The following is a 24,852-nucleotide window of genomic DNA, read 5'->3' on the forward strand; positions in this document are numbered from 1 at the left end:
GAATTTACCAAACTAAAAGAGGGAGAAAAAAGTTTGTTTAAATATGAATTTCAAATCTTGCACATGATGCAGAAAATATTGAAACATGCTCATTGGGCACTGAAACATCATTTTGGTGAAGGGCACGCATTTAGAACAATTTCTAGCACTTGCAATATGAAAATTACATTTTGGGGAAAACATAATAGAGTCAATACTTAGTTTTAATTCTGAGGATTTTCTGCTAAAATTAGTTCAAATATTTCCAGGTCTTCAAAATTCAAAGCATTCATTCTTTTCAGATTTTTCCCCATACTTTTGTAAGCAATCAGCATTTGAAAACCAAGTAATAATCTTTCTATCATATGTTCTATATTTTTTCTGCTTTATTACAGATTCTTAAAGAAAAAAAGAAACAAGCTCGGGTCTCTTTTCACTGTAGTTGTGACCCTTACCACGAAGATGAACGTTTCAAAGAGTTGGTATTGAAATGAGAACTTAGATCTCTGTTAGAAAGTAATCTAGTTCCTATGCAACTCCGTCAAAATGAGCAGTGAAGATACATTCACCTATTTACAACTTTGCATGTCACACTCGGCAGAAAGCCGAGGAGGAAATCAAGTTTACCTTCACGATAATTTGTTCTTTTGACGTGACTTTGCCATCGGCGTTGTTTTAATTTCTGTTAATGCAAAAGCATCGCGGTTCCCAGGATTTGAAATGATTCAAAAGTGTCTGGGGAGATTCCTCCACGGGAGCAACTGGATTTTCCTCCTTGAATTCATCAGACCTCTCAACTCCTGTGACTTTGCGGTGGCATTTTCCGGCGGACGCCGGACTTGGTGGGATTTGGAGGGTGTTATCCCGATCCCTGCCTTTCCCGGAGCTCCACTTCTCCCCGGCCAGGAGCGGGGCCCGACGAGGCAGGAGGAACGACGGAGGCATCCTCCCCGGGGGGCGCGGGGCAGCACCTGGCACAGGAGGCACGTGAAAAGAAATTAAATAAATGAAATTAAATGAAACGCAGCGGGATATGGGTTGACTCGCTGTGTGAGCCCTCATCTCCCAGCGCCCCACATCTCCCCTGCACCCCGCAGCCGTCGCTCGGTCCCTGCGTGGCCGGGGAGGGCATCGCGTGCCGGAGCCCTCCCCGCGCCTCCCGCCCCACAGCTCCCGGGCAGTCCCGGCTGCGGGGGGGATCTCCCTGGCTTCCCCCCCCCTTTGCCACCCGCCAGGCACGGGGCTGAAATTCCCCCGGCGGCCGCGGAGCCCCTCCGGCCCCAGCGCATTTGCGGGAGGGAGCCACGCTGTAGAAAGGGCGGGAGGCAGGGAGAGAGGGCAGGGAGGGGGTGCCAGCTCAGCCCACTGCGGCCTCATCCCCCCTCACTCCTCCCACCAGTGCGTGGTGCCTCTTAACCCCCTGGAACCTCCCTCCCGCGAAGCATTGTCCACTTTGCAGAACACGAGTTGATGACGAAAAAAATACTTCTCGGCCGCGGCCAGCCATGAGCTGTTTGGATGTTATGTACCAAGTCTACGGTCCTCCCCAGCCCTACTTCGCAGCAGCCTACAGCCCCTATCATCAGGTAAGTGTGGGGGGCAGCGGTGAAGAGGCAGAGGGTGGGAGGGGTGTCATCTGGAGGATGGCCGTCTGGGGCCTCACCAAAAGGAAAAAGGGAAAAGGAGAAGGGGAGGGGAAAGGGGGGCGGCGGGGGGGGGAAGATCTGGGAGCCTGAGATGGTGATCGGAGTAGAATCGCATCCCACCTTGGAGCAGGGCTCCACAGGGTACGTACACCGGCGGCAACCGACGGACTACGGGATGCCTTGGGAGCTTGGGCGCGATTTTAACCCTCAGAGGCATTTTTAGGGGGTTGGTTTGTTCGTTTTCCAATATTTGTTTGTCTGTTTCCTTTGCCGGGACCGGCTCCATCCGAGCGCGGCGGCTCGGGGCAGCGATGTCCGCGGTGTGTTTAGCCCGTCGGTAGCTGCGAGGCCGGGCTACCCGTGGTACTGCTCACCCCTGCGCGCCGGCATCCCGGCCGCCGCCGCGGGAGCCACTTCGTGCAGAGATTTTAGAGCCGCCTCGGAGGGGTGCTCCGGAGTTACGCTCTGGAAGTGGAGGAGGCGACAGTGCCGGGCGGCTACAGAGTCTCCCTGGTTTGTCGATGACGGGAAAAGCCCCGGCAGCGAAAGGGGCCAGGGGTTGAGGGATGCTCCCCGCTCCCGGGGCGCGCTCGGTGGCAGGACCCTGGCCCGTCCCCCAGCCCCACGGGGCTCCCGGCGGCGCCGTCGCCTGCGAGACCTGCGGGTGCTCCGTGGGCTGGAGCCACGTCTCGCCGCCGCGCTGCATGCGGCTCCGCCCGCGCGGGCGGGGGTATCAACTCATCCCCGGTTTTCCGTAACAGGATCCTGCCGGCCGCGGGAATGTTTCGGGCAGGCACAGCCCGTCGTGCGCGGGGATCTGCTCGCTTCAGGACCCCCACCGTCCCGCGTGGGTCAGGGCTCGTTTCCCCGGGCTGCACCTGTTGCACACCTCTTTCCTTTTACCCCTCTGCGTTTCCAGCTTTTCCCTCGCCCTTACTACTTCCAGAAATTAATTCCTTTGTCCACCAGAGTAACGAAAAAGGGGCTGGATAGAAGAAGCAGCGCCCCAGGCTCGAGGCGGGTGAGACCCCCTGCCATGCAGAGTCTGGCCGGGGTCAGCGGCCCCGCTCCCTGCGGCCCCGCTCCTTGCAGCCTCCGGCGTGGGGGGACCCTGTGCCGTCTCCATTGCCCGGCAGCGGGACCCAATTCCCGTTACAAAAAGCAGATGATGTCTTCCCCCACCTTGCCTTCCCTCCAATCACCCCCTCACCCCCCCCCCCCGGCACACTGCTTATGACATTATTAAGGGGGATGATCATTACCTCAATGGCCGAACTGGGAGCCAAGTGGAAAGGCGGTCGTCGCGAAGGAGTGACATTATGATATATATCGTACGTCTTGGCCCAAGGCTTTGCCCCATCCCCTCGGTGGTTCCCTCGCCGGCCGCTCCAAAGCTCTGCCCGTATAATCCAAGCCCGGGCTCCACGTCTCAGAGCTTATTGCTAAGAAACTCCCAGCACCTGCAGGCATGCTAACGCAGATAAAGATGGGAAACATCCACCAAACTTTTCAACTCCCGCTGTTTTCCCACTCATCGAAATCCAGTAAAAACAGAACAATTTTGTAGGAAATACCTAGAGCTTCCTGCAGGCCAGGGAAATTATGTGCTTTGCTCTGAAATGTGTTTGAGTCTTTTTTTTTTTTTTCCTTTCCTTCTCCTCGCCGCTGTGAGTTACGGGACACTCTTCGCAGAAGATTTGGCGAGCCGGGGACCGAGCGGCTCTTGCCTTCCCCCCGCTGCCGTCGCTGCTCCCTGTGTGCCTGGCCGCCGTCCGACCGTGCCCGCCGCCTTTCCCCCCGCATTGCAGCCCCTTGGCGGCCGCCGTCCGCTCCGGAGCCATCTGCAAAGCGTCTTCTTATGCCGGGCTTGGTGCGGAGGACCAGGGCGTGTGATCCCCGCCTGGCCGCGCCTGCCCCGCCCGGCGGTTCTTTCTCCATCCCGGCCGGCGACTCTGGGTTTCGGGCCACCTGCCCTGTTTGCAGCCTCTTCGCTGCCTCCCAGGGGCGGTGCAGAATTGCACTTACGGAGGGCGATGTGGGGGTGTATGGGGTTGTGGTGTGTGCTGAGGGAACAGCGGGCAGCCGAGGATTAGACTTTTGCATCCTCTCGGAAAGATCACGGGAGAGGCCTCAGCGCTGCATGCCGGCTGGCACAGTGGGGAGCAGCGCACCTTGATGCGCTGCGTGACCGGCTCTGTTTTCTTTCCTTCCTCGTAGAAACTCGCCTTTTACTCCAAAATGCAAGAAGCCCCGGAGAGCGGCAGCAGCGCCAGCGCCAGCAGCTCCTTCTCCAGCCACCCCGCGGCCAGCATCAAGGAGGAGGACTGCAGCCCCGAGAAGGAGCGACCCCCCGAGGCCGAGTACATCAGCTCCCGTTGTGTCCTCTTCACCTACTTCCAGGGGGACATCAGCGCCGTGGTGGACGAGCACTTCAGCCGGGCGCTCAGCCAACCCAGCAGCTTCTCCCTCGGCAGCTCGAAGGCGACTCGGAACGCCGGCTCCTGGCGGGGTGAGCACCCAGCGCGGCGGGGGGAGCGCGGGGGGCGGCGGGGTCCCCCTCCGGGCAGGCACCTCGGACCTCGACATCCCGTCTCCCTCCTTCCTCCCCTCGGCGGCTGGTGCTCGGCGGGCAGCCCCTGGCAGCCAATGTCCCGGGCCGAGAGCTGTCAGCTTCTTGGCTCTTTTAAGGGAAAAAAAAAGAATAAAGCCCTTCAGTTCATGCCGGACCTCAGTGGGCCGGGGGAAGCAGCCTGGGAGGTGGAATGGGGAAATGAACTTTCTTTACCCTGCAGGTGCTTTACCTGGAAGGGGCTAGAGCCAAAACAGTTATGAAGTGACCCCTGCACTGTGACTGTGCAGGGGATGCCCTGTTGACGCTAGCTTTCAGTTCAGTGTGGTCATAATGATGGGAACAAAGCAAAAAGCAAATGTGGGAACCATCTCATCAGCTTCCCACCTCTGAAAAACTAATTGTGTTTGTCCCCATATTTTGCCCTGCATGTATCACCACCCTGATTGCTGCTGGAGGAAGGTCCCTAAATTTCTGAAAATGAAGGCTTCTAGACCTACTTATGGCTGTGGCCATATGCCTTTAAGGTTAAGGCCAGGGCTTATGCACAGCTGATTCACTCTGGACAGGCCTAGAGGTACCCAGGGCAGAAAGGAATAACCTTCCCCATCCTCTCTCCACCAGAGAGTTAGGGCTGGCACTTCTTTGTGGGCAATTTTGGTAACTCTCCCTCACAGGGCCACCTGCTCAGCCAAGGCTGGTTTCCCAGCCTCTGTATGAATTGCTGTCAGTAATGTCTAAGAATGAAATAGTTTAAATAATTCCCGTGTGAAAGATATTCAACTGATGGCAGGAAAGGAGTGTTTTTGCTCATTATGAACCTCTTCCCCCTCTACTGAGTAATGCCAGGGCTCAGAGCTGACATACTTCCTGGTAAATGTGTATCAGGAGCATGGTTTTATTTATTTCTTTTGTGAACTGTGTGCATTCTCAATTAATCATGCACAACATCTACCGATACTGTTAATAATCACCAGTCCATCTTGCGTGTTGCTTACCGGGCTAAGAAAATGTAGGGTCCTTGTCCTTTACCCTGCCTCCCCAATATCTCCAAAGGTCTACAGAGTGCTTCCCAAACGTGTTGACTGTATACCTAAGAAACAGGCATAAGTCTGGTGTAATAGGTGGACAATTGCCCCCAGAAAATTAAGGAAATTCAAGCTGGCCTTTAGTCAACTCTCACTGTTCCTGACCACTTTGAAACTGCACTGAGGCAGCAGCTGCTTTCCTGGAGGTGTTGGACATAAACGTTTATACAAGGAGATTATTACAAAAACAAAGGAGAAAAGTCCAACCCTGGAAATTTCAGTGGCGTATAATAGCTCTCACTCAGTTTCCACTATGTAAGAAATGTTTCCCTCACCTTAGATAACAGCCTTTTGCCCACCTACATACTAAGAGAAACCTGGAGCAAATAGTTGCAGCTTCAGGGATAAGCCATAGCCTAGATGTGTTGGATGTTTAGCTGGAGAGGAATCTGTGTTTGTTTGCAGCAAGTTCTTGTGTTTGGTAGCTTTTCAGAGAATAAAGGGAATGCGAGGTTTGGTTTAGTTGGATCAGGGAGGGACAGAGGCCTAGGGAAAGGTGATCAAGGCTTACTGGGTGTGCTCATTGCTGACTTTCTCTTCCACTTCCTTCACCCAGATGGCTCCTTCCCAATGAGCCAGCGCATCTTCCCGCCGTCCTTCTGGAACAGCACGTACCAGCCCTCCTCAGTCCCAGCCAGCCTGAGCAGCCCCCTGGCAGCTGCTGCCCACAGCGAGCTGCCCTTCGCCGCCACCACCGACCCCTACGCACCCGCCTCCCTGCATGGCCACCTGCACCAGGGTGGCCCTGAGCCCTGGCACCATGCCCACCACCACCATCACCACCACCACCACCCCTACATTGGGACACAGAGCACTGCCTACCCTCGCCCCGCCACCATGCACGAGGTCTACGGGCCCCACTTTGACCCCCGCTACGGCTCCCTTCTGGTGCCCACTGCCTCCGTCCGCCCCCACCGCCTCACCCCCGCCTCCGTGTCCACTCCAGTCAGTCCCCCCTGTGAACTGGGCAAGAGCGAAGCGGGCGCTGCTGCAGCCTGGACGACACCGGGCCCTTTCCCCAATGCAGCAGGAGACATGGCACAGAGCATCAGCCTCAATGTTGACACAGGTAATAAGCTGCCCTTGGTGCCTACAAGTTCCCTGAGTCAGCTGCACCCCTGCTCCCTGACTCCACACCATCCATAGTAGTAGGGAAGGACCACCCTGGGGAGTGGCTGGGATGCTGCTGTGAGAGAATAAATTGGGGGTGAAGGCCCCATATGCAACACCTGAGCTCTGTCCTGAGTGCTCTTCTTGGGGTTCTCAGGCCAGACAAGAGAGGATGGGGAGAGGGAGGATGGGATAGGCCAACACATCACATCCCCAAAACATCATTTGAATTTCCGATGCCTGCAAACATGCCCTGAGGGTACAGGCTGCTTTGAGGTACTCTTGTCTGGGCCCTGGTCCTGCTTCTACATTGAGCAGCAAGAGCTGGGAGCAGGACGAAGCAACCCTAAAGGTCACTGCTTGGCCCTCCCCACATGCTGCACTGAGGGCAGTAGTGTGGGCAGCCACAGCAGAGCAGATAATTTTTAGACCCCATGCAGGTTCATGAACTATCTCCTCTCCTTATTTACTTTTTCCCTCAAGTGTTTGAAATGAAAGCCCAGTTGCATTTGCTGAGCAAAAAGGGCAATGGCATTCCCCCAGTAGTGCCTGGTGGGGTGTCTGGAACCAAGGCTGTGTGACTGTAGCAGTGATAAAATCAGGGATGCAGGCAATTAGCAGTGGCAGATCCTGAATCAGTGGTTGTGAAGGCAAGGAAAGCTTGCTCCATGCTGGTTTTGTTATCACAGTCCCTAATGGATCCTTTCGGTGTCCTCATTTACAGCAGGAGGGACGTGTGCCAGGCTCCAGTCTGGCTTGGGCTCTTCTCCTTGCTTCATAGCCTTCTGGGGCTCTAGAGACCCCATGCTTTAGACTGATCTCAGCTGGCAGAAATGCACTTTGTTTTCCTTTGTCCTTAAACGCCTGTACCTATTTTTCTTCTTCCCTTTTTTTTTTCTTCTTTCCATTCTCAGGTTTGCAGACTCAGGATAAAAGCAAGGATCTGTACTGGTTTTAGAGCTGTCCTTCACTCTTCTTCCCCTGGCTATCCCCTGTAGCTCTCTGCCTGTTAGGCATGGTGGCATTCAGAGCTGAAATCGGGTCAGTTTGTAACAGCTTCTGATCTTGGTTTGCAGCTCGCCGTTACTCCTTCTGTGGTGGATCCCTTCTGAGCTGATGTGCTGACTCAAAGACTCTCAGATTCCCCCCTGCCCTTTTCCAAGCCCACCGTGGCCCCGCAGTTCTGGTAAAGACAACGGGATTTAAAAGGACCTGGCATTGCAAGGGCGATATTTTAGATTTGTTTCAGAAAGGAAAATCCTTCTGATGCAAGAGGAGAGCCAAAGACATTGAACTTCCATTTAAGCAGACCCCACACCGAGACCTGAATTCAGACTACTCTGAAAGAGTCAAATGACATCATGGATGGTGATGCAAAAGGACTGGCCTTCATACAAGGAACAGAGAAAATTGTGGGGGTTCTTTTTTAGTGGTGTGAATATTTTTTTATGGCAGCGAAAGTTATTTCTTGAATGCAAACATGGGAAAGCTACTTAGCAGCTTTGAACTGGATTTTTACTTTCCTTTATAGAAAAGTAAAAGGAGAAGAAACTGGAATTCACAAACATTTTCAGACTGTCAAGGAACTGGTCAGATTTTTCAGCTTTGTGGTTGTGAGTGGCAAGTGTCTGGCTGGGGCCACCTGCCCTGGGCTCATAGATATGCAGCTGTTCCGCTCACAACTGATGAAAACCAAGGTGGCACTTCTTAGAGTTTGGCACAACATTTGCATTGGATGTATAACAGTTGTTTGGTTGGGGGAGAGGGGTGGTGTTTGGTTTTTTTGTTTGGTTTTTTTTTGTGTTCTGTTTTTGTTTTTTTTTTACAATAAACATTTTCTGGTGAAAGTAAAACCCCCTTAAAGCAGGGGGAGAATGGAGTCTGGAGAAGAACGGCTCATCTTCAATCCAACAACCTTTAAAGGGAATACCAGAATGAAAAGCATGTGATGGACAATAGGTCCAAGTTGCTTCTAACACTTCTCTTTGTCCACTTGTTGCTGTCATTTTGTCACTTTATTAGTTGTTTTGTTTTTTTAAAAGAGGGAATAAGGTAGCTATTTAACAGTAGGAAAGCTATATTAAAGGTATCTCCTTCTTTCACCCTGTGTACTTTTATGCAGAATTAAGCTAAATAAGAGAAATGAGTCAAACTGGAAACTTCAGGATGAAAAAGAAAAAGGATCTCTCACATGGATGAAGTGAGTTATTTTATTATTTTGTGTTAAAGATAAATAGAAATCCTAACAGTTGAAAATATTTTCTTAGTGAGTAAAATATACAGCGATAAATACAAAACACAAAAAATGCGAGACTTTTGCAGTGCTACATTTTAGTGTGTGGTGTATCTGTAAGATCTGTAAGGGGCTCTCCATAGTAGCAGATATTTTTCCATGAAGCTGCTAGAAGAGGGGACTATAGCATTTAGCGTTGCTATTCCACTGGTAAATTAAAATGTTATTATCGAGTGATGAATAATTAATGAAACAGGGCAGAAATAGAGATTACTCTATGCTTAAAAGCTGACTTTTTTACAGGCAAAACATCTGATTTGAACACTACTGTGTTGTGTTTTTTCTGTTTTTTTTTCTCAATGTAATGTCTTCGGAGGCTGACAAAGTACAAAGCATAAATGAGGAGAGTCCTAACACTACCCCTCTGACACTAGGAAAAGCAGTAAAAAATGGACTTTTATGCTGTGATGAGAGTTTTTGCCTTCCAACACTCTCACATAAGCTGACATAATGTTCACTATGTGTCAGAAGTGGAGTTATAAATAACCCAAATTTGCCTCTTCTAGGTCTCAGCTTGAGGATAACTCAATTTCTGGAAAAGATTAGGAAGCCTAATAGAAAGAGTATGATTAAGCAGTGTGAGTACATACTGTGAGAAGCTGACAAGGAAGAATGTGTGCAGAGCATCCCTGGCCAGTGCTCAGCAAATAGCAGGAGGGGACTTGCTGTGATTTCCTCAGCCAGACGTACCCCTGAGCATTTTGTTCTCACCTTCCAAATAGCCAGAGTCCAGAAAAGCTGCAAAGGGTAAGGGAAGGACCCCAGAAATTATATTACTGGTTAAAGCAAAAATATTCTGAAGTGTTCAAGGAAGAAAGCATCAGGACTTTGCAGGAGAAAAGTAACTAAAAATGGTGTTTAACTTTATTGCTGCAGAGACTTGAAGTTAACAGGATCATTCTATGAGCATGTGACTGAGTGTTTTTTCAGGCTGTTTTTAAAGGTTTTTTTTTACAAAAAGATAAATCTGACTCTATCACTGGTTGTGCTTCACCACAATTGTTTCTTTTTTCTTTCCTTTCCCCCGTCTCTCCTCTGCAATTCTAAATGAGGAGGGCTGAGCAATGCAGCCCAATACATTTGGCAATACTCGTGTAAGCATAAACCAGTCATTTACTACATTGGTATTTACAATACATTTTGACCCTGACCATATTCAAGCATGAAAATTTGTGCAATGAATACATTAATATCGGGTTTGACATTTGTTCTGTGGGTATTCTTTTTTACTATTGTAGCATGAAAGCACCCAAACACCAAAGCCAAGATCATGCCTCAAGGCGTTAGGTGTGCAAACAACTTTTTAAAAATGCTCCTACTCTGGATGGACTGCAGTCTGAAAGCACACATGTCCTGTTTTGGCTAATCCTTGCAGTTTTGCTCATTCTGACTCCTGGAGGACTGCTCACAGCACCTACCTTTAAGGTTTGGACATGAGTCTGCAGGGCTGGAACCACAGCTCCTAATGCAGTAACAATGCAAATGACTTCTGTGCCATTTTGGAAGTCTGTTTTATTCCTCTTTGCATCATAGATTGTTACTTCCTTAATCAGGAATGCTTGCAGCAAATCTGGAAATACAAAAGAAACCCTTCTTATACATTACGTGTGTATTACACGTCACATGCTTGTCACACACTGAAAGAGCAGAGCTGTGAGTTCCCACCCCTGTAGCTTGAAGAGCAGATCCTCCTGCTGCCCTTTCTGAGTGTCATGCAGAGGTTAGCACCTGCTTGTGCTCCGTAGCTGCCCACCTGACAAACAGACTAGACCTTCTGGGACAGACGGACACAGATACCAACCTGTTCATGCAGAATCCAGGGAAGGAGGCAGAGGGACAGGAACTGCTGCAGAGTATGGCAGTGCTGGGCATGACGAGAGTGTCTGCTGCTGCCCAGTTGCAAGAGTATCCTCTCTACAAGGAGTTTGCAAAACAAGCTCTGGACATAATTCACCACAGATACTTATTTCTCTTTCTGAAAATAACTGAAAATTAACAAAGCACGAAGGAATACTCTTTTAATGAACACTTTGAAGGGTTAAAAGGGATCTGTCAAGGGAAGAATGGAAGTGAGATAGGACTTTGTGTATTTGTGGTTGCACTTTATTTCAGAGGTTTTTCTTCGGTATAGCCACAGTTGCAACAATGCAGCATAAAACTCTTAAACACATATATGTGCCCCTGTACTTACAGTCTAATGTTGGAGAGTTTTAGGGTGATGTTTCTTACTTCCCATCTCCTCTTCCAGTGTTTTTACCATAGAAGCCCCCAGCAGAGGAGGAGGGGAGGAGACAGAGGGTGAAAGAGAGTCTGAATAATCCCTTGCACCTCCCCCGTGTGTTGCCCGCCTCTGGGGAAATGTATCTGCCCTGTCTCCTCCTTGGGTCAGGAGCTGCTGATCCTTCTTGCTTTCCCTTTGAAGTCCTATTTAGGTTCACGACAAGCTCTAGCTAGGGTTTAAAGGTTGGTCCCTTCTTGGAAGGGAGGAAAATGCTGCTGGTGGCTTTGAATGCATCCGTGTTCTCTAACTGGCAGTCACTGTGTGTCTTTTTCTGGGCAAGTGTTGTAATTAACGTGCCCTTTTGATTACAGAAGGATGAGCCAGCTCCCGTCGGGGATTGTGGTGTCCTGGCTGTCTTCCTGGGCCTGCCACCCAGAGGAGCAGTTGCAGCAGGGAAAGGAGAGAGACTTATGATTATTAGGAGGAGTTAGGTATTGATTTTGTAAGATAGGTAATTTTACATGGGGAATTGTGAATAGACGCACACACACAAAAAAAGAATAAAAATAAAAAAAAGAAAAAGAAAAAATGGAGACAGAAAAAAAAGAAGAAGAAGAAAAAGGACAAAGAAAAAAGAAAAAGAGAAAAAAAAGAAGAAAAGGAAAAAGAAGGAGGAGAAGAAAAAAGGCAAAGAAAAGCTAAAGCAAAGAAGAAGAAAGGAAAGGAAAGGAAAGGAAAGGAAAGGAAAGGAAAGGAAAGGAAAGGAAAGGAAAGGAAAGGAAAGGAAAGGAAAGGAAAGGAAAGGAAAAAAAAAAAAAGAAAAAAAAAAAAAAAAAAAAAGAAAAGAAAGGTTTGGGACTATAGCTTTGGTAATCAGATTCTTAATTTAGTTCCCAGCATGGTAACACTTATCTAAACTGACTGTACTGACAAGTGGCTCAGTATGGACTGTTCATGTCCCTCTCATCATAAAGGAGGAGCTACCTTTGCAGTGCACCTTCTGCTGCCTCCTTAGCCAGGCGTAATTGGTAAATAATGTGCATCAAGCCCATGAGTGCAATTTGTAGCAGAGGCATACCAGGGTGCCATCCTCCTGCCTTTACCCTCTCTGTATCAAGTCCTACGAAAGAAAGGGAAGGTGCTGGACAAGCCTGTGCAGGAGTGCAGGGGTGCCGTGCAGGGGTGCTGCGTGCAGGTGTGCATGCCCCTGGGACTGACTTTCATGCATAGGCACTTCCATTTGCCATGCTCAGCTGCAGCCCACAAAAGTACAGTCTGGCCGAGGACTGGAGTGTTTGTTTAGGTATGTGTCAGTTGCTTATTCACTGATGTTAAAGACAGGATAAACACCCGACAGGAGTGCTGTCCCATTAGGAGATGTAATACCACACTGAACATTATTGAGTGTGCTCCATCTCCCCATCTCCCTGCTGCATGGCACACTTCCTTCTGCCCCATCTGGCCCAGGTACAGATGCAAGATGCCCTCCTCCTTCATCACACTTCCTCAACTTCTTTGCTTCTTCTCTCCTTGACTTCTGGCCCCAGCCCTGACTGTGCATCTCATCCTGTCTCTGTTCTCCTGCCTCACCCACTCTCTTATGTTCTGCACTTAGTACTCTGGCCCCACACTCCAGCAACAAGGAGCAAAGAAACAGCATTAGGAGGGTCACAAACTTCCCAGTGTTATTTGCATGGAATCGGTCTTTGCATAATAAACAGAATTGGACAAACACAGACCTTTTCAGGAATAGCCAGCACATTGATCTCAATCCTGCATCATTCCTCTGTGACAGGAACCAAACCCTAACCTCTGATCCCTGATCCAGTGGAACAACCGCTTTTTCCAGAAGCTGAGTCTTAAAGAACTGCAACAGCCCCAGTTGTACACAGACACAAATGATTATTTGCTCTTGACAGACCTGCACAGCTCCCTCCTTGTATTTAACTGCAGTCCAAGAGAGCTGGATCAGGAAAGAGACACTTGATAGCTGCTGTTTCCGTGGTTGAAATATTTGTGAAGTTAGCGCATAATCTGAAAGCAGAAGCTAATAAATTATAGGGTGCTAATTGGGGCCGGAGTGGAGCTGTCAATCATATTATCCTAAACATGCAGAGACCCTCATAACCTAAAAAGGCAAGAAAGCCTCCGGGAACAGCTCCCAGTTGTCACTAGCCATGACCTCCACTTCACTGAGAGCACTGAGAGTCAAGGTAGAAAGTTTATTCAGCTAAGAAAATGCAAACCCTGTGTTTAAGAGGGCACTTGTATTTGATTTTGTTTACCCTTTTTGGTTATGTATTTCCAAGGCCACTTTATTATTTTGCTTTGCCATTTAGCTTGCCAGTCTTGCAATTTAAAAAAAACCAACATGTAGACAGAGAAGAATTTGCAATTTTTCTTCTACACAGTCCTTAGAGTAATTGTCAAAAGTTTTTATTTACAGTCCAACCTCCTTGCATATAGGCTTGTTTTTTTTAAAGCCATCTTATTGCTCACATATCATTTGTTGCTTCTCATTTCTCAGAAACATATATCCTACTTTGGAGTTGCAGGACTCTGTGATCTGAGCCAAAGCCCAACTGATCAAACATGGTGATAAAAGGATATTTGCAGCTCTAGTCACTTTGTCAACACTTTTTCTTATATTGCTTCCATCAAGATCAAATATTTTACTCATAATACAAAATTGAATAAAAAAATTCTAGAGAGGTTTTAGTAATAATTTCCCTAGAAATTCATGTCTATATATAGAGAGGTAGGCATTCCCAAAAGCATTCCTTGAAGAAAAGATCTGAATGAAGCAGATCACCTTGAGTGCCATCACATGGCACGTGCAGGACAACCAGAGGATCAGGCTCAGGCAGCATGGGTTTACAAAAGGCAGGTCCTGCTTGACAACCTGATCTCCTTCTATGGCAATATGTCCCACTTAGTGGACAAGGGAAAGGCAGTAGCTGTTGTCTACCTGGACTTTAGTAAAGCCTTTGACACAGTTTTCCACAGCATTATCCTGGACAAACTGGCTTCTCACAGCTTGGATGGGTGCATTGTTCACTAGGTAAAAAACTGGCTGGGTGGCTGGAACCACAGTGTGGCAGTGAATGGTGCCACATCAAACTGGCAGCCAGTCACCAGTCATGTTCCCCAGGCTTCAGCCTGGAGCCAGCCCTGTTTAACACCTTTATCAATGATGTGGATGAGAGGATCAAGATCTTCCTCAGTCAGTTTGCAGACAACACCAAGTCGGGTGGGAGAGCTGATCTGCTGGAAGGCAGGAAGGCTCTGCAGAAAGATCCAGAAAGGCTGGATCAGTGAGCCAAGGCCAACGGTATGAGGTGCTGGTTGACAACATGTGTCCAATCTTAATGATTCTGTGATTTTGTGGAGGGCATCAGAGCTGGTGAAATATCTGGAGCAGAAGTCCTTTGAGCAGCAGTTGGGGGAACTCAGGTTGTTTAGCCTGGAGAAAAGGATCACTCTCTACAACTACCTGAAAGGAAGTTGTAAGAATATGGGGGTCAAACTCTTCTCCCAGGTAACGAGTGACAGGATGAGAGGAAACAAGTCGCACCAGAGGAGGTTTAGATTAGATTTTAGGGAAAATTTCTCTCAGAAAGGGCTGTCAAGCATTGGAACAGACTTCCCAGGAAAGTGATGGAGTCACCATCCCTGGATGTATTTAAAAGATGTGTAGATGTGTGACTTAGGGACATGGTTTAGTGGTGGACTTGGCAGTGCTGGGTTAATGGTTGGACTCGATGATCTTAGAAGTCTTTTTCGACCTAAATGATTCTATTCTTTTCTACTCCAAAAAGAAAATACAGCTATGCAACAGTGTTGCAAAGGGATTAATATCCAAACAGAGAGTGGCTATTTTACCATTCTTTTCTTGCTCTAAAAGATAGAAGGCAGTGATGAATGTCCTGCAAATGGAAGATGTCACACAAAGAGGTTAATACGTTATAACAAAGGTTTTTTTATTCAGCAATATCAGTCATGTCAGTAGTAATAATGACAATATTTTGGTATCTTCATTTGGCTTTGATAGCCTGCATTTCTGGTTATTTTTTAGAGTTAAAACATAATGTCAGTTAGAGTTGCCAAGTGTCATTATAAATAGAGCCATGATCATTTGCAAAAGCCACCTGATATGGAAGCTCCTGCAACTCACTCCAGAGTGTGTGGGTAACAAAAATTTTCAAGAATGAATTAAAAGAACTGAAGGTGAATTAGAACTTTTCATTAACAGACCTGCCAGGGCTATGTTACAGATATTCTTTTCTGTAACACCTATTTTCGGGTCTGTTATAGCTGAATTAATATCAACTTTGTGTAGAAAGAGGTAAATTTGAATTTAGAACAAAGCTTGCCCTCACAGTTATTATTCAAATGCGTAGTCCTAAACCTGACTTACAGAAGACCAATTTCACCCAATTCTGTTCAGTAAAGCCACAGCTGAGGACTCAAACCATCACAGACAGCATGCCACAGATGTCAAGGAAAATTAAAGAAAGAGGAAATAACCTGGAGTCATTAGTCAAGTCAAAGAGATGGTAAAACTTTCCCTGCTGAAAAACAGCTGTGGAAAGCAAGGGTGCAGTGACACTGCTGTAAGGATCTTTGTGCCCTTCTATACAAGTGGTGAAGGAACCAAATTTTGAGGGCCCTTGTGATCTAGAGGATGTTACTAGTCTCTGTTATATAGGGTAATAGGAAATCTGAGGAAAACCAAGCTTAGGTTCAACCCTGGGCCCTGGCTTGAGGTTCTCAGATAAGTTAAGCTGAGGTGAACTTAGTTCTTGTCTTTCTTGTTCTCACTACTTAGTTTCTGCAGGTAACAAAGACTAATAGAAAAAACTTGTGTTAGCAGTGTAGCTGCACAACCTTTTGCCCTTCTGATGGTCATTTTTAAGTTTCCCAAAGGTTGTGATCATGCCATTGAATGACTGACAATAATGTCTCCTAGAGAAGATGAGACTTGAATTTAAACATAAAAAGACAAAAAAATCATCTTGAACACTCAAATTTTTCAGTCCAATATGATACAAGCAATCATGTCTTTTGCCTTTCATATCTCAACAAATCATCTTTTCAAGCTGTATAAGTTTCCCCTTCAGAGCTCTCAACAGCCATGTTTCTATTGCTCGTGTTGAACTGCTGAGCACTTCCTCTATGGCACATGGGGATGAGTGAATGAATCCCACTAAAGCCTGGCTTATCTCTCAGCAGCAGATACACACACACACACACACACACACACACACACACACACAGGCTTTCTGTAATTTTATCCAGTAAGGACTCAATATTTTTGTCATAAAACATTTTTTTTTGCTTTGTAGGATCTTGATCATGGTCCCAAATGGAAAGCATGAGGTACACATGTTTTGGATAGATCTAGTCATCAGTATGTGACTGATGACCAGCTGAAAAGCCCCTGCAAGCGGCCCTGAAAAACAGAAGTGCACTGACTATTGGGTGTTACCACCTGCTGTAGACCAAGGGACATGAAGATAGAAGACCTAGAATTGATGCCACTGAAAATGCTGCCTTAATAAACATGTAGCATCTGCCCTCACATTTACAAAATAATTTGCAAATATTAATTAATCACTGCAGCACTTGTGTTAGATTGTAGTAAATACTAATCATAGGTAGAAGCAGAATATTTTTCATCTGTTCATATGAATGTCAAGTCTGCGGTTGCAGGACTAAATAATCCCATTAAAGACACACAATATGTCCATGTCTGTCCAAACACAGCTCAGAGCTCAACCATAGTCATTTGAGAGCCCAGCAGTCATGGGTTGTGTGTGTGGTATCATATGTGCAGCATGCTCACCATTGCGGCTCAGTGATCTCTCCAATTGTCTGTGCTGGCATCAAGGAACATGGAAGAGCCTGAGACACTAACTGGCTGTGGCCCAGAGACTCACCTAGGGTATCCCCTGATCAGCGCTTGAGGGCACACATCTCCTCTTCCCTGGCAGTTTAGAGACTGTGCTGGATTGGAGTTTTTATTTTCTTCATAGCAGCTTGCCTTGTGTTGTGTTTTAAATTTGCAACCAAAACAATACTAATAACAGAGTAATATTTTAGTTCTTGCTGAAAAGTTCCTGTACAAAGTCAAAGCTGCCTCTGTTTCACACTGTGCCCCTTCCGCAGTGAATAGACTGAGTTTGAGAGGGGACACAACCAACCAAATCCTTTGAATTAACTAAAGAGGTATTCCATGCCGTATAGTGTGGTGCTCAGCAATAAAATGAAGAGGAGAAGACTTAAGGAGATTCGCCATCTTTTGTTCAGGAATTGGCTGGGCATAGGTCTACCTGTCTCAGGCCAAATCTAAGCTAAAGACTTGGAGACAGTTTCCCTACTGCTCTCCATCAACTTAGCTTAATGTATTTAACTGATTTACAGCAGCTGAAGATTAGGTTCATGTACCTTATACTAGTCTGAGAATGATGCTTTTGTTCAGAATGTTTTGGAATGGCCGACCCTTGTTCATTTATGATTAAAAGTTCAGACATCACTTTCTGGTTACTGTAGCTCTTGCAGAGGGAATCTTCCTAGGACAGATATCTCCTCTTATTTAGGTGGCTTCCTCTGACTTACAAGGGAATCCAGAAAGATTTTCTCTTACTACATAGACATCACAACCTAGACTCAGTCTCACTGTACACCTTAAAGGAAGTAGCTAAGAATGCAAGTTATTGCCTTTATGCTTGAAGACGAGTTCTCTCAGAAGTGTGTCACGTAAGTGTGATCACAAGAACTGCTTCACTTGTACCCTTATCTCACATACAACCTTTCTGACGTGTCAGGATTCTTTTCTCCTCTAAACACATATTTCTTTTAAATTACATTATTACCCTTAAACCCATATATACTTATTTAAAACCTATAACCTTGAAAGTCAAGACACTTGAACTCAATGATTTCTTGACTCTTTTTCTTGATCTGCCACAGGAGGAGGTACTAACAGTCAGAGACAAACACAGACCAGGTATTATCCATTTCCCTGCTGTAGTGGGTTTCTATGGTTGGGTTTTGGTAGTGGTGGGGGAGCTACAGGGGTGGTTTCTGTTAAAAGCTGCTAGAAGCTTCACCTGTCTGGTGCAGCCAATGCTGGCTGGCTTCAGGATGGGCTTCCTGCTGCTGGCCAAGTCTGAGCCAAACAGGAGTGATAGTAACACCTCTGTGATAACATATTTAAGAACAGGAGGTTATTGTGCAGTGAAAAATTCCAGCCAGGGAAGAGCAGAGTGAGAATACGTGAACAACAATGTAGACACCAAGGTCAGTGCAGAAGGAGGAGGTGCTCCAGGCACCAGAGCTGAGGCCCCTGCAGCCCGTGGTGCAGACCATGGTGTTGCAACTGTGCCGCTGCAGCCCATGGAGGACCATCAGGATGCAGAGACCCACCTGCAGCCCACAGAGAAGCCCATGCTGGAGCAGGTGGATATCCAAAGGAGGCTGTGACCCTGTGGGAGGCTCAAGATAGAGCAGGGTCCTGCCAAGGACCTGCAGCCCATGGAGAAAGAAGCCCATGCTGGAGTAGGTTTTTCCCGGGTAGGACTTGTGGCCCCTGTGGGGGACCCATGCTGGTACAGCTCATTCATGAAGGACTGCACCCCGTGGAGATGTGACCAATGGGACAGCTGTTTGGGAAGAACTGTTGCCTGTGGGATGGACTCACACCGGAGACGTCTGTGAAGGACTGTCACCTGTGGAAAGGACCCCACAGGAGCAGAGGAAGGACTCCTCTTCCTGAGCAGCAGCAGAAACAACAGACCATAACCCCCATTCCCTATCTCCCCTCACCGCTGGGGGAGGAGGAGGTAGAGTTTGGAAGGAAAGGAGGAGGGGTAGGGGAAAGGTGTCTTTAAGATTATTTTACTTTTCACTCTTTTGCTCTGAACCTGTTAGTAATAAATTTAAGTAATATCCCCACTTTGAGTCTGTTTTGCCCATGATGGTGATCAGTAAGTGACCTCTCCCAACTCTTAACTCATGAATCCTTAGCTGCTTTTTTTTCTCTCCTCTGTCCAGTTGCAGAGGGGAGTGAGAGAGCGGCTTTAGTGGGTACCTTGTGTCCAGCCAGGGTCAACCTACTACACCTGCCTAAGAAAGAATATGCTAAAGTGGTCTCTCATTATCATCACCTCATTTATATGTGTCCAAAAGCAGCTGCAAAAGGTGCCATCAGGCCCTGGCTGCTTGAAGGTGAGATGTGACCTCCTGACAGTGAATAAATGTTGATGAGAAAAACGTGAATCATCAAGAAGAGTTTGAATGAAGAGAGGAAGCAACACCTCAATAAGATAGAGAAGGTGAAATGATTAAGATGTATAAAGAGAAGGGTGATACAACAAACTGAGGGATTAAGAAACTCTCTTCAAGTAGCATCATGGGTGGATGCGAGTGAGGTTAAATTTGCATACATCAAATTCAGCCTTACTATAACTCAGTAGAAAAGTTGCATTTGCATACTTACCTCTTTAAGGCAGGAAAATGAGATAGGGACAATGGAGTTATCACCGGTGTATAAGCAGGGCCATGCTCATGGTCACACTGTATCACTGAGCATGACTCAGTTGTGGGGAAGGTTAGGTGTTGTGTCTTCCACTGAATTCAGCAAGTTATAGATCAGGATCCTTAGATTTGGATTGATAAATTTGGGGTTTACCCAGTCCAATACATTTTTCATGCTCTGCACCAAAGGCATAGGTCACTGGCCAGTACCCTTAGATTTCACTTATTAGCAGTGCATTATTAGACTTGACGCTTTCTTTCTCATCATGATGTTGTAAATCCTTCACTAAAACTAGCCTTGTCTTGCAACACTTACAAGATGTGAACAAAACAAGAATTTTCTTTCTGTGCCAGTTTGGATATTTGTCACTACACCTGAAGGACATTACTCCTGACTGCTGTCTGTTACCAATGCTCACCTTGCCCACTAACCCAGTTTACATGTTAGTTAGGCTCTTCCATGATCCTTTTCCACTGCAGACCTACACAAAACTGAATCCACTTGGGATGTCACACCACAGGCACTCGTGAGGACTGTGAAAGATGTTGCCTAGACAAAATTTTAGCAGGATTGAAGGTTTCTCCTGCTAAAAAAAAAGATATATGAAGTCCCATTGTTTTCCCAAACCTCTGTGTGTGGCTTGCTGACTGATCAGTCTTCGCTAGTTAAGTGGAATTACGCACACATGTGAAGACATCCAGGTGTGGTGATAAGGAACTGGGATCCTCCTGGTTTCTGGCTCACACATGCTACAGCTTAGTAAACATCAGTAATTTTATATTATTGAAATGGAAGGAATGGCTGTACAACAAATCAAGAAGCACTTGAAGAGGAAGAAAACATAATACAGTATTTATTTTTTTATCTCTTGCTCACAGTCTGCTGAGAATAGCAAAGTGTTGCAATTGTTGTTATTAGCAAATCTATTTATATAATTACAAAATGCTTCAATGGGCTTTGTCAGGGACTTTGAAGAATCCTAATTCAAAATATCTTAATTTCTATTTCATTTGAGTAAAACAGTCGAAGTCCAAATTTCTTGTTTATTTGTGTTGAATCTCCATTTAAGAAATTTTTGAAGCTTGACTTCAGTGGAGTTGCATCTTGAAAATATATACATTCTGACATCAGATAGCGCCATTACTACTCTCCAGTATGCCACATTATCAAATATTTGCAAAAAGTCATAGCATGTTTCTAGCTTCCTGAAAGATGTCAGCGAACAGGAATAATTTGCATAATTTGCTAACTACTGCTCATGATGAAAGGTTCCAAAAAGCTTATTCCTGTTTTTTATTCAGTAATGATTTAGACTTAATTTTATTATATACTTTGAGTTGATCTTGAAACACACCAAGGAAAAGTATCTCCCTTCACCCAGTCTCATAAAAAATAAGTGAGGATGATGAACATTAAAAAGGGAAAGTAAAAGAAATGTAAGAAAACAGAACTGTCCAGATTTACAGACTGTTTGCTGTGCAACTTAATATGCAAGATGATTGCAAGCATTTGTTTAAATTAAATAGTGAAGCAGACCATCTGCAGCAGTGGACAACCTTCATTGGTTGCTTTCTGATTTGAAGCTCAGCATTTATGGTTTTTTTCAATTTTTAAAATCTTGCTTGTGCACAGTGAAGCTAGACTTCAACTTTTCAGTTTTTTTCATGAACAAGCTGGTCTGCTCTTTGAAACAACATACCAGTGCTCCCTTTTTTTGAAGAACTGCCTGTACCTAAGGCATACGTGATTGCATAAGTTTAATCAATAGCACAGTAAAATCACTTATTGTCTGATACATGTTTTATTACCTTAAACTATCTCCTGTGTAAGCACCCAAACCATAACATGTAGAAAATCAAAGGATACATAATTGTTGTCTTATTCTGGTGCACATCATTCAGTATTTTATTATATTTTCTGGTAGCTTTATTAAAAAGTTGTTGGGGCTTTTTTTAAACACCTCTGTAAGTATGACGATGTGCAGAATATTTTCCTTTGCTTCTGTCTTCTTTGAAAGAGTTTTTCTCTTCTTTCTCCGGGGGAACCAAACTTAAGAATGTTCAGTAGAATTGATGCTTCCTTGATCTTGTTTGCCTTCTTTGACTAATACCAAATAACTTAAGCCCTCTTGATTCCTTGTTTCCATTAACGTGGCTGAAAGAACACTGTCTGAATCTGCATATGGAGTCTCATTATCTACATTAAAAAAAAAAAAAAGGAGAAAAAATATAACAGCTCAATAATATACATATAGTATTTGAAAGCAAACAAGATCAGACAGCTGTTGCAGAAAGCTGGTCTAGTGACTGCATAAGGAGTGACTGATTATTCAAATTCATGTTCTGCTAATGCCTGTGTGGATTAGAACTTTAAGCAAATCACTTGGGGAAGGTTGGTCATCAGCATTCATACCTCCAGAGGCAGCAATACAGTTATGAATACTTGACTTGCTTCCTTTCATTGTAAAGATAGACTGCATAAAGCCAGAGTGATTTCAATCTGTACCTCTGTAGTAAACCTGCTAATAATACTGCTAAAGAGTCCTGTAACATAGGCAGTTTTATATCTACTAAATCATTATATACTGTCTCTCTAGACGACTTGTAGTATTCTGTCTTTCTAGAAGATTAAACTTGTCAATCCATTGTGGCTTTCCTATTTTTAAAAACTTTCAATTTTTCCTTAATTTGATGCAGTTCATATATACATAGTTGCTTAAACTCTATTGCAGGGGATATATATTTTAAAAATATAAAAATGGTTAACTAAATGCTCAAGTTATAAATGTTGCTATTTTTTGCATTTACTACAACATGTACCTTCTTTTACTACACTCCTCCCTTATTTTACTTCATAACTGAAAAGTTAAGCATGTGACATTCAGGGTTATGTATTCAAAGGAATTGCAACTGTTGTGCTGTTCCACCAGGTAACACACAATTTATTATACCACTATAATCACACATCTCCCCCAGTTATAAAGTGAGAAATTTGTTTCACATGCTAGAGTCCATTAGGCAATATTATCAGGAAAAGTCTGAAAGAGAATTTTGGTTTTAGAAACCCATTAGCAAGACAGGGTTGGGGACAAACTGTAGCAAACTATGGTCACATACCACAGTGACTGACAGCAATGAAAAATAATTTGATACTCACTTCATCAGTTCAGGACTATTATGACAATATTTGGTAATTCAACCCCAACTAAGCCTTTACCAATCAGTTCAACTCTTCTTTGTATTTGTTTTTTGTTTAATAAAATTTTTAATGGGAATCCCCAGGGGCAAGTTACTTTTAAAAAGGTACACAAGCAAATGCTGAGGGCACATTTACAGCAAACTCTTAAGAGGGAAACCTTAAAATAAAGACCCAAGTAAAACTGGGTATTTACAGACCAGACATATGCCGGCTGACCTGCCTAAGTATAGAACACTAGAGGAGCATTCAGATTTGTTTCCTGTATAAGTATCTGGAACTGATGAGGTGATGTTTACACAAATGTGAGTATGAGGTCACCGAGATATTTTTACCAGATATATAGATACATTACTAATTCTTTCCCCAACAGGTCTGAAGAACTACAGAATATATTAAATATTATAATCCTTTTTCAGCCTATGCACAACTGTGTTTCTCATTACAGAGAAAAAGATCTAAAAAATCAAATACTTTGCCTTGGTTTTGCTTCTTGAGCTTTGGGAACGAAATAATCAAGAAAGTCTATTTTTGCAGAATATTCTTATCATATCCAAAGAGGGAGGAAGAATACAGTGTTCATGACTTTTCTCCTATGACACGACATGTATAAGATACACTGCCATTTTCACAATGAGATTTTTAACTGTAACTGCCCTTTCCTTCACTATTGAGTCACCTCTTAGTGCAGTATTCAGTGCCTATGAAAGTTTAGCACTGCTCTGCTGTACAAGCCAAAGAAGTTACACGAAGATCTCAAGCTGTATAGTGCAATGCTGGACTGTTGTGTAAGTCAGCAAAGCAAGCAAATACTTTTTGCTGGTTTAGTTGGAGCAAAACGATGGATGGAGGCAGAAAATACTGAAAATGAACAATTGAAGAAAAATATAATGATAAATGTGAAATTGCCCTAGAAATGCGAGGGCTAGAAGCACACCAGCACCTTGAGAAGCTATAAGTCAAGTCAGAGAATTCTGAATAATATTTCAAAAAACATTAAGAAATTGAAGGAAGATAGAGAGAAACTGGAGTGGAGAGGCAGGCCAGTATATTTATGAGATATCGTTATTTTCTCTTCAGTTTTAACATTGCTAAAATTAGTTGATTGATGTATAGTCATGCTGGGTTATACGTGAGTAAATGCAGGATAAACCATGTGATGTGATCCCCTCAGATTTCACAAGCAAAGCCTGGCTGAGTCAACAAAACACCCCAAGAGGAGACATCCAAGAAACACCTTCATGGAATCTGAAGTCGTGCTGGGGAGTCAACTCCAAATGTTTAAATTCTGAGGGGTTGTCTACACTGGTGAACTGCTGCATAGTGTAGAGTTACCCATGCTCACTTTAAACAACCTACTTCAGGGCACGAGACAGGCTAGCTCTGTCAGTCCAGAGCTTTGTACAGGCTGAGAAGTACTCTGTTGAGAAGCAGGTTCCCACTGAGCTCTAAGATGTCTCATGTAGACTGCTTCCAACAGCTAAAATGGCAGGTTCAAAACTCAGCATTTTACTTGGACAGACACGTCTCAGGTCTTAAATTCATGTTGCTTTGACCTTTCTGGACACTTTTCCTGGTAGTGCTGTGCTTAAAGCTGATGTTTAAAGCTTGTGCATAAATCACAGCCTCTAAGCTAAACTGCAGGTAAATTAATTACAATACATCTCTTGAGGAGCAGGCAGAAGCTTACTCTAGAGAGCCATGCATTAATTGACACAAGAAACTATTATCGCCTGACTCATACATAATGAGGAATAGTTTGCTTGCTTAGCCTCCTCTGAGGAGACTGGCCCTAACCTGATAAAATCTGTGCTTCCCCCTTCCCAGTCTCAGCATCTCAGTTAGCTGCTTCCTGCCACAGAGTAGCCATGGTGCTGCCTCATGATTGCGGTGTCTTTCCTTGCCTGCTTAGTAGACTCTGAGGGCTCACAACATGTTTTGAAGTCCTGCCTGGAAGGGTGCAAATTTTTGTGATGTCTTGATAAGCAGAAGGGTTTTTTTTGTGTTTAAATTCAAGAAGGTGACAACACATAAGAAGAAAAATAATGTCAGTAGAAAAGCTGATTGGTAGAGACTGAACAAACTGATCTGGAGATGTTGATCTTCTATTACGGCTATTTCAGGACCAGATCCTCAGCTAGCATAAATTAACAAAGTCCACAGAAACCAGTGTGATACCACCAATTTACACCAGCTAAGTAGCCAGCCTGAG

The 24,852-nt window shown here is 45.2% G+C and overlaps 2 protein-coding genes and 1 long non-coding RNA gene across 5 annotated transcripts in view; 1 reads left to right on the forward strand and 2 right to left on the reverse strand.

Moving 5' to 3' along the window:
- Window positions 1-345: 345 nt before the first annotated feature.
- On the reverse strand, window positions 346-1,601 carry LOC108504364. Its single transcript, XR_001877083.1, has 2 exons — window positions 1,509-1,601; window positions 346-950 (listed from the first exon to the last, which is right to left on the reverse strand). It is a non-coding gene; the product is annotated as an uncharacterized LOC108504364 (long non-coding RNA).
- VGLL2 (vestigial like family member 2) lies at window positions 1,421-24,647 on the forward strand. 2 transcript variants are annotated; one of them, XR_001877078.1, is made up of 5 exons: window positions 1,421-1,565; window positions 3,843-4,134; window positions 5,839-6,351; window positions 7,307-8,194; window positions 24,633-24,647. XR_001877078.1 is itself a non-coding variant. In XM_017829192.1 (4 exons), the coding sequence occupies exons 1-4, from the start codon at window positions 1,485-1,487 to the stop codon at window positions 7,348-7,350; spliced, it is 930 nt and encodes a 309-aa protein (XP_017684681.1). In that variant the 5' UTR covers window positions 1,421-1,484; the 3' UTR covers window positions 7,351-11,405. The 2 variants fall into 2 exon arrangements, 1 of the variants encoding a protein (XP_017684681.1); XM_017829192.1 differs by lacking the exon at window positions 24,633-24,647 and having other exon boundaries at window positions 7,307-11,405.
- The window catches only part of ROS1 (ROS proto-oncogene 1, receptor tyrosine kinase), a 73,143-nt gene continuing 69,532 nt past the window's right edge, over window positions 21,242-24,852 (reverse strand). For both annotated transcript variants that reach the window (XM_017829179.1, XM_017829170.1), the window contains one exon: window positions 21,242-21,641. In XM_017829179.1, coding sequence (XP_017684668.1) covers window positions 21,496-21,641 — 146 coding nt within the window. In that variant the 3' untranslated portion in view covers window positions 21,242-21,495. The remainder of the gene's footprint in view (window positions 21,642-24,852) is intronic.

The sequence above is a fragment of the Lepidothrix coronata genome, unplaced genomic scaffold, assembly GCF_001604755.1.
Source record: "Lepidothrix coronata isolate B3197 unplaced genomic scaffold, Lepidothrix_coronata-1.0 Scaffold5, whole genome shotgun sequence".
Classification (NCBI taxonomy): Eukaryota; Metazoa; Chordata; class Aves; order Passeriformes; family Pipridae; genus Lepidothrix; species Lepidothrix coronata.

Coding starts and splice junctions, on each gene's coding strand:
- VGLL2 (XM_017829192.1), top strand. CDS start 1,485: ATGAGCTGTTTGGATGTTATGTACCAAGTCTACGGTCCTCCCCAGCCC. Junction 4,135..5,838: donor GAACGCCGGCTCCTGGCGGG/GTGAGCACCCAG, acceptor TCCTTCACCCAG/ATGGCTCCTTCCCAATGAGC. Junction 6,352..7,306: donor CAGCCTCAATGTTGACACAG/GTAATAAGCTGC, acceptor TTCCATTCTCAG/GTTTGCAGACTCAGGATAAA.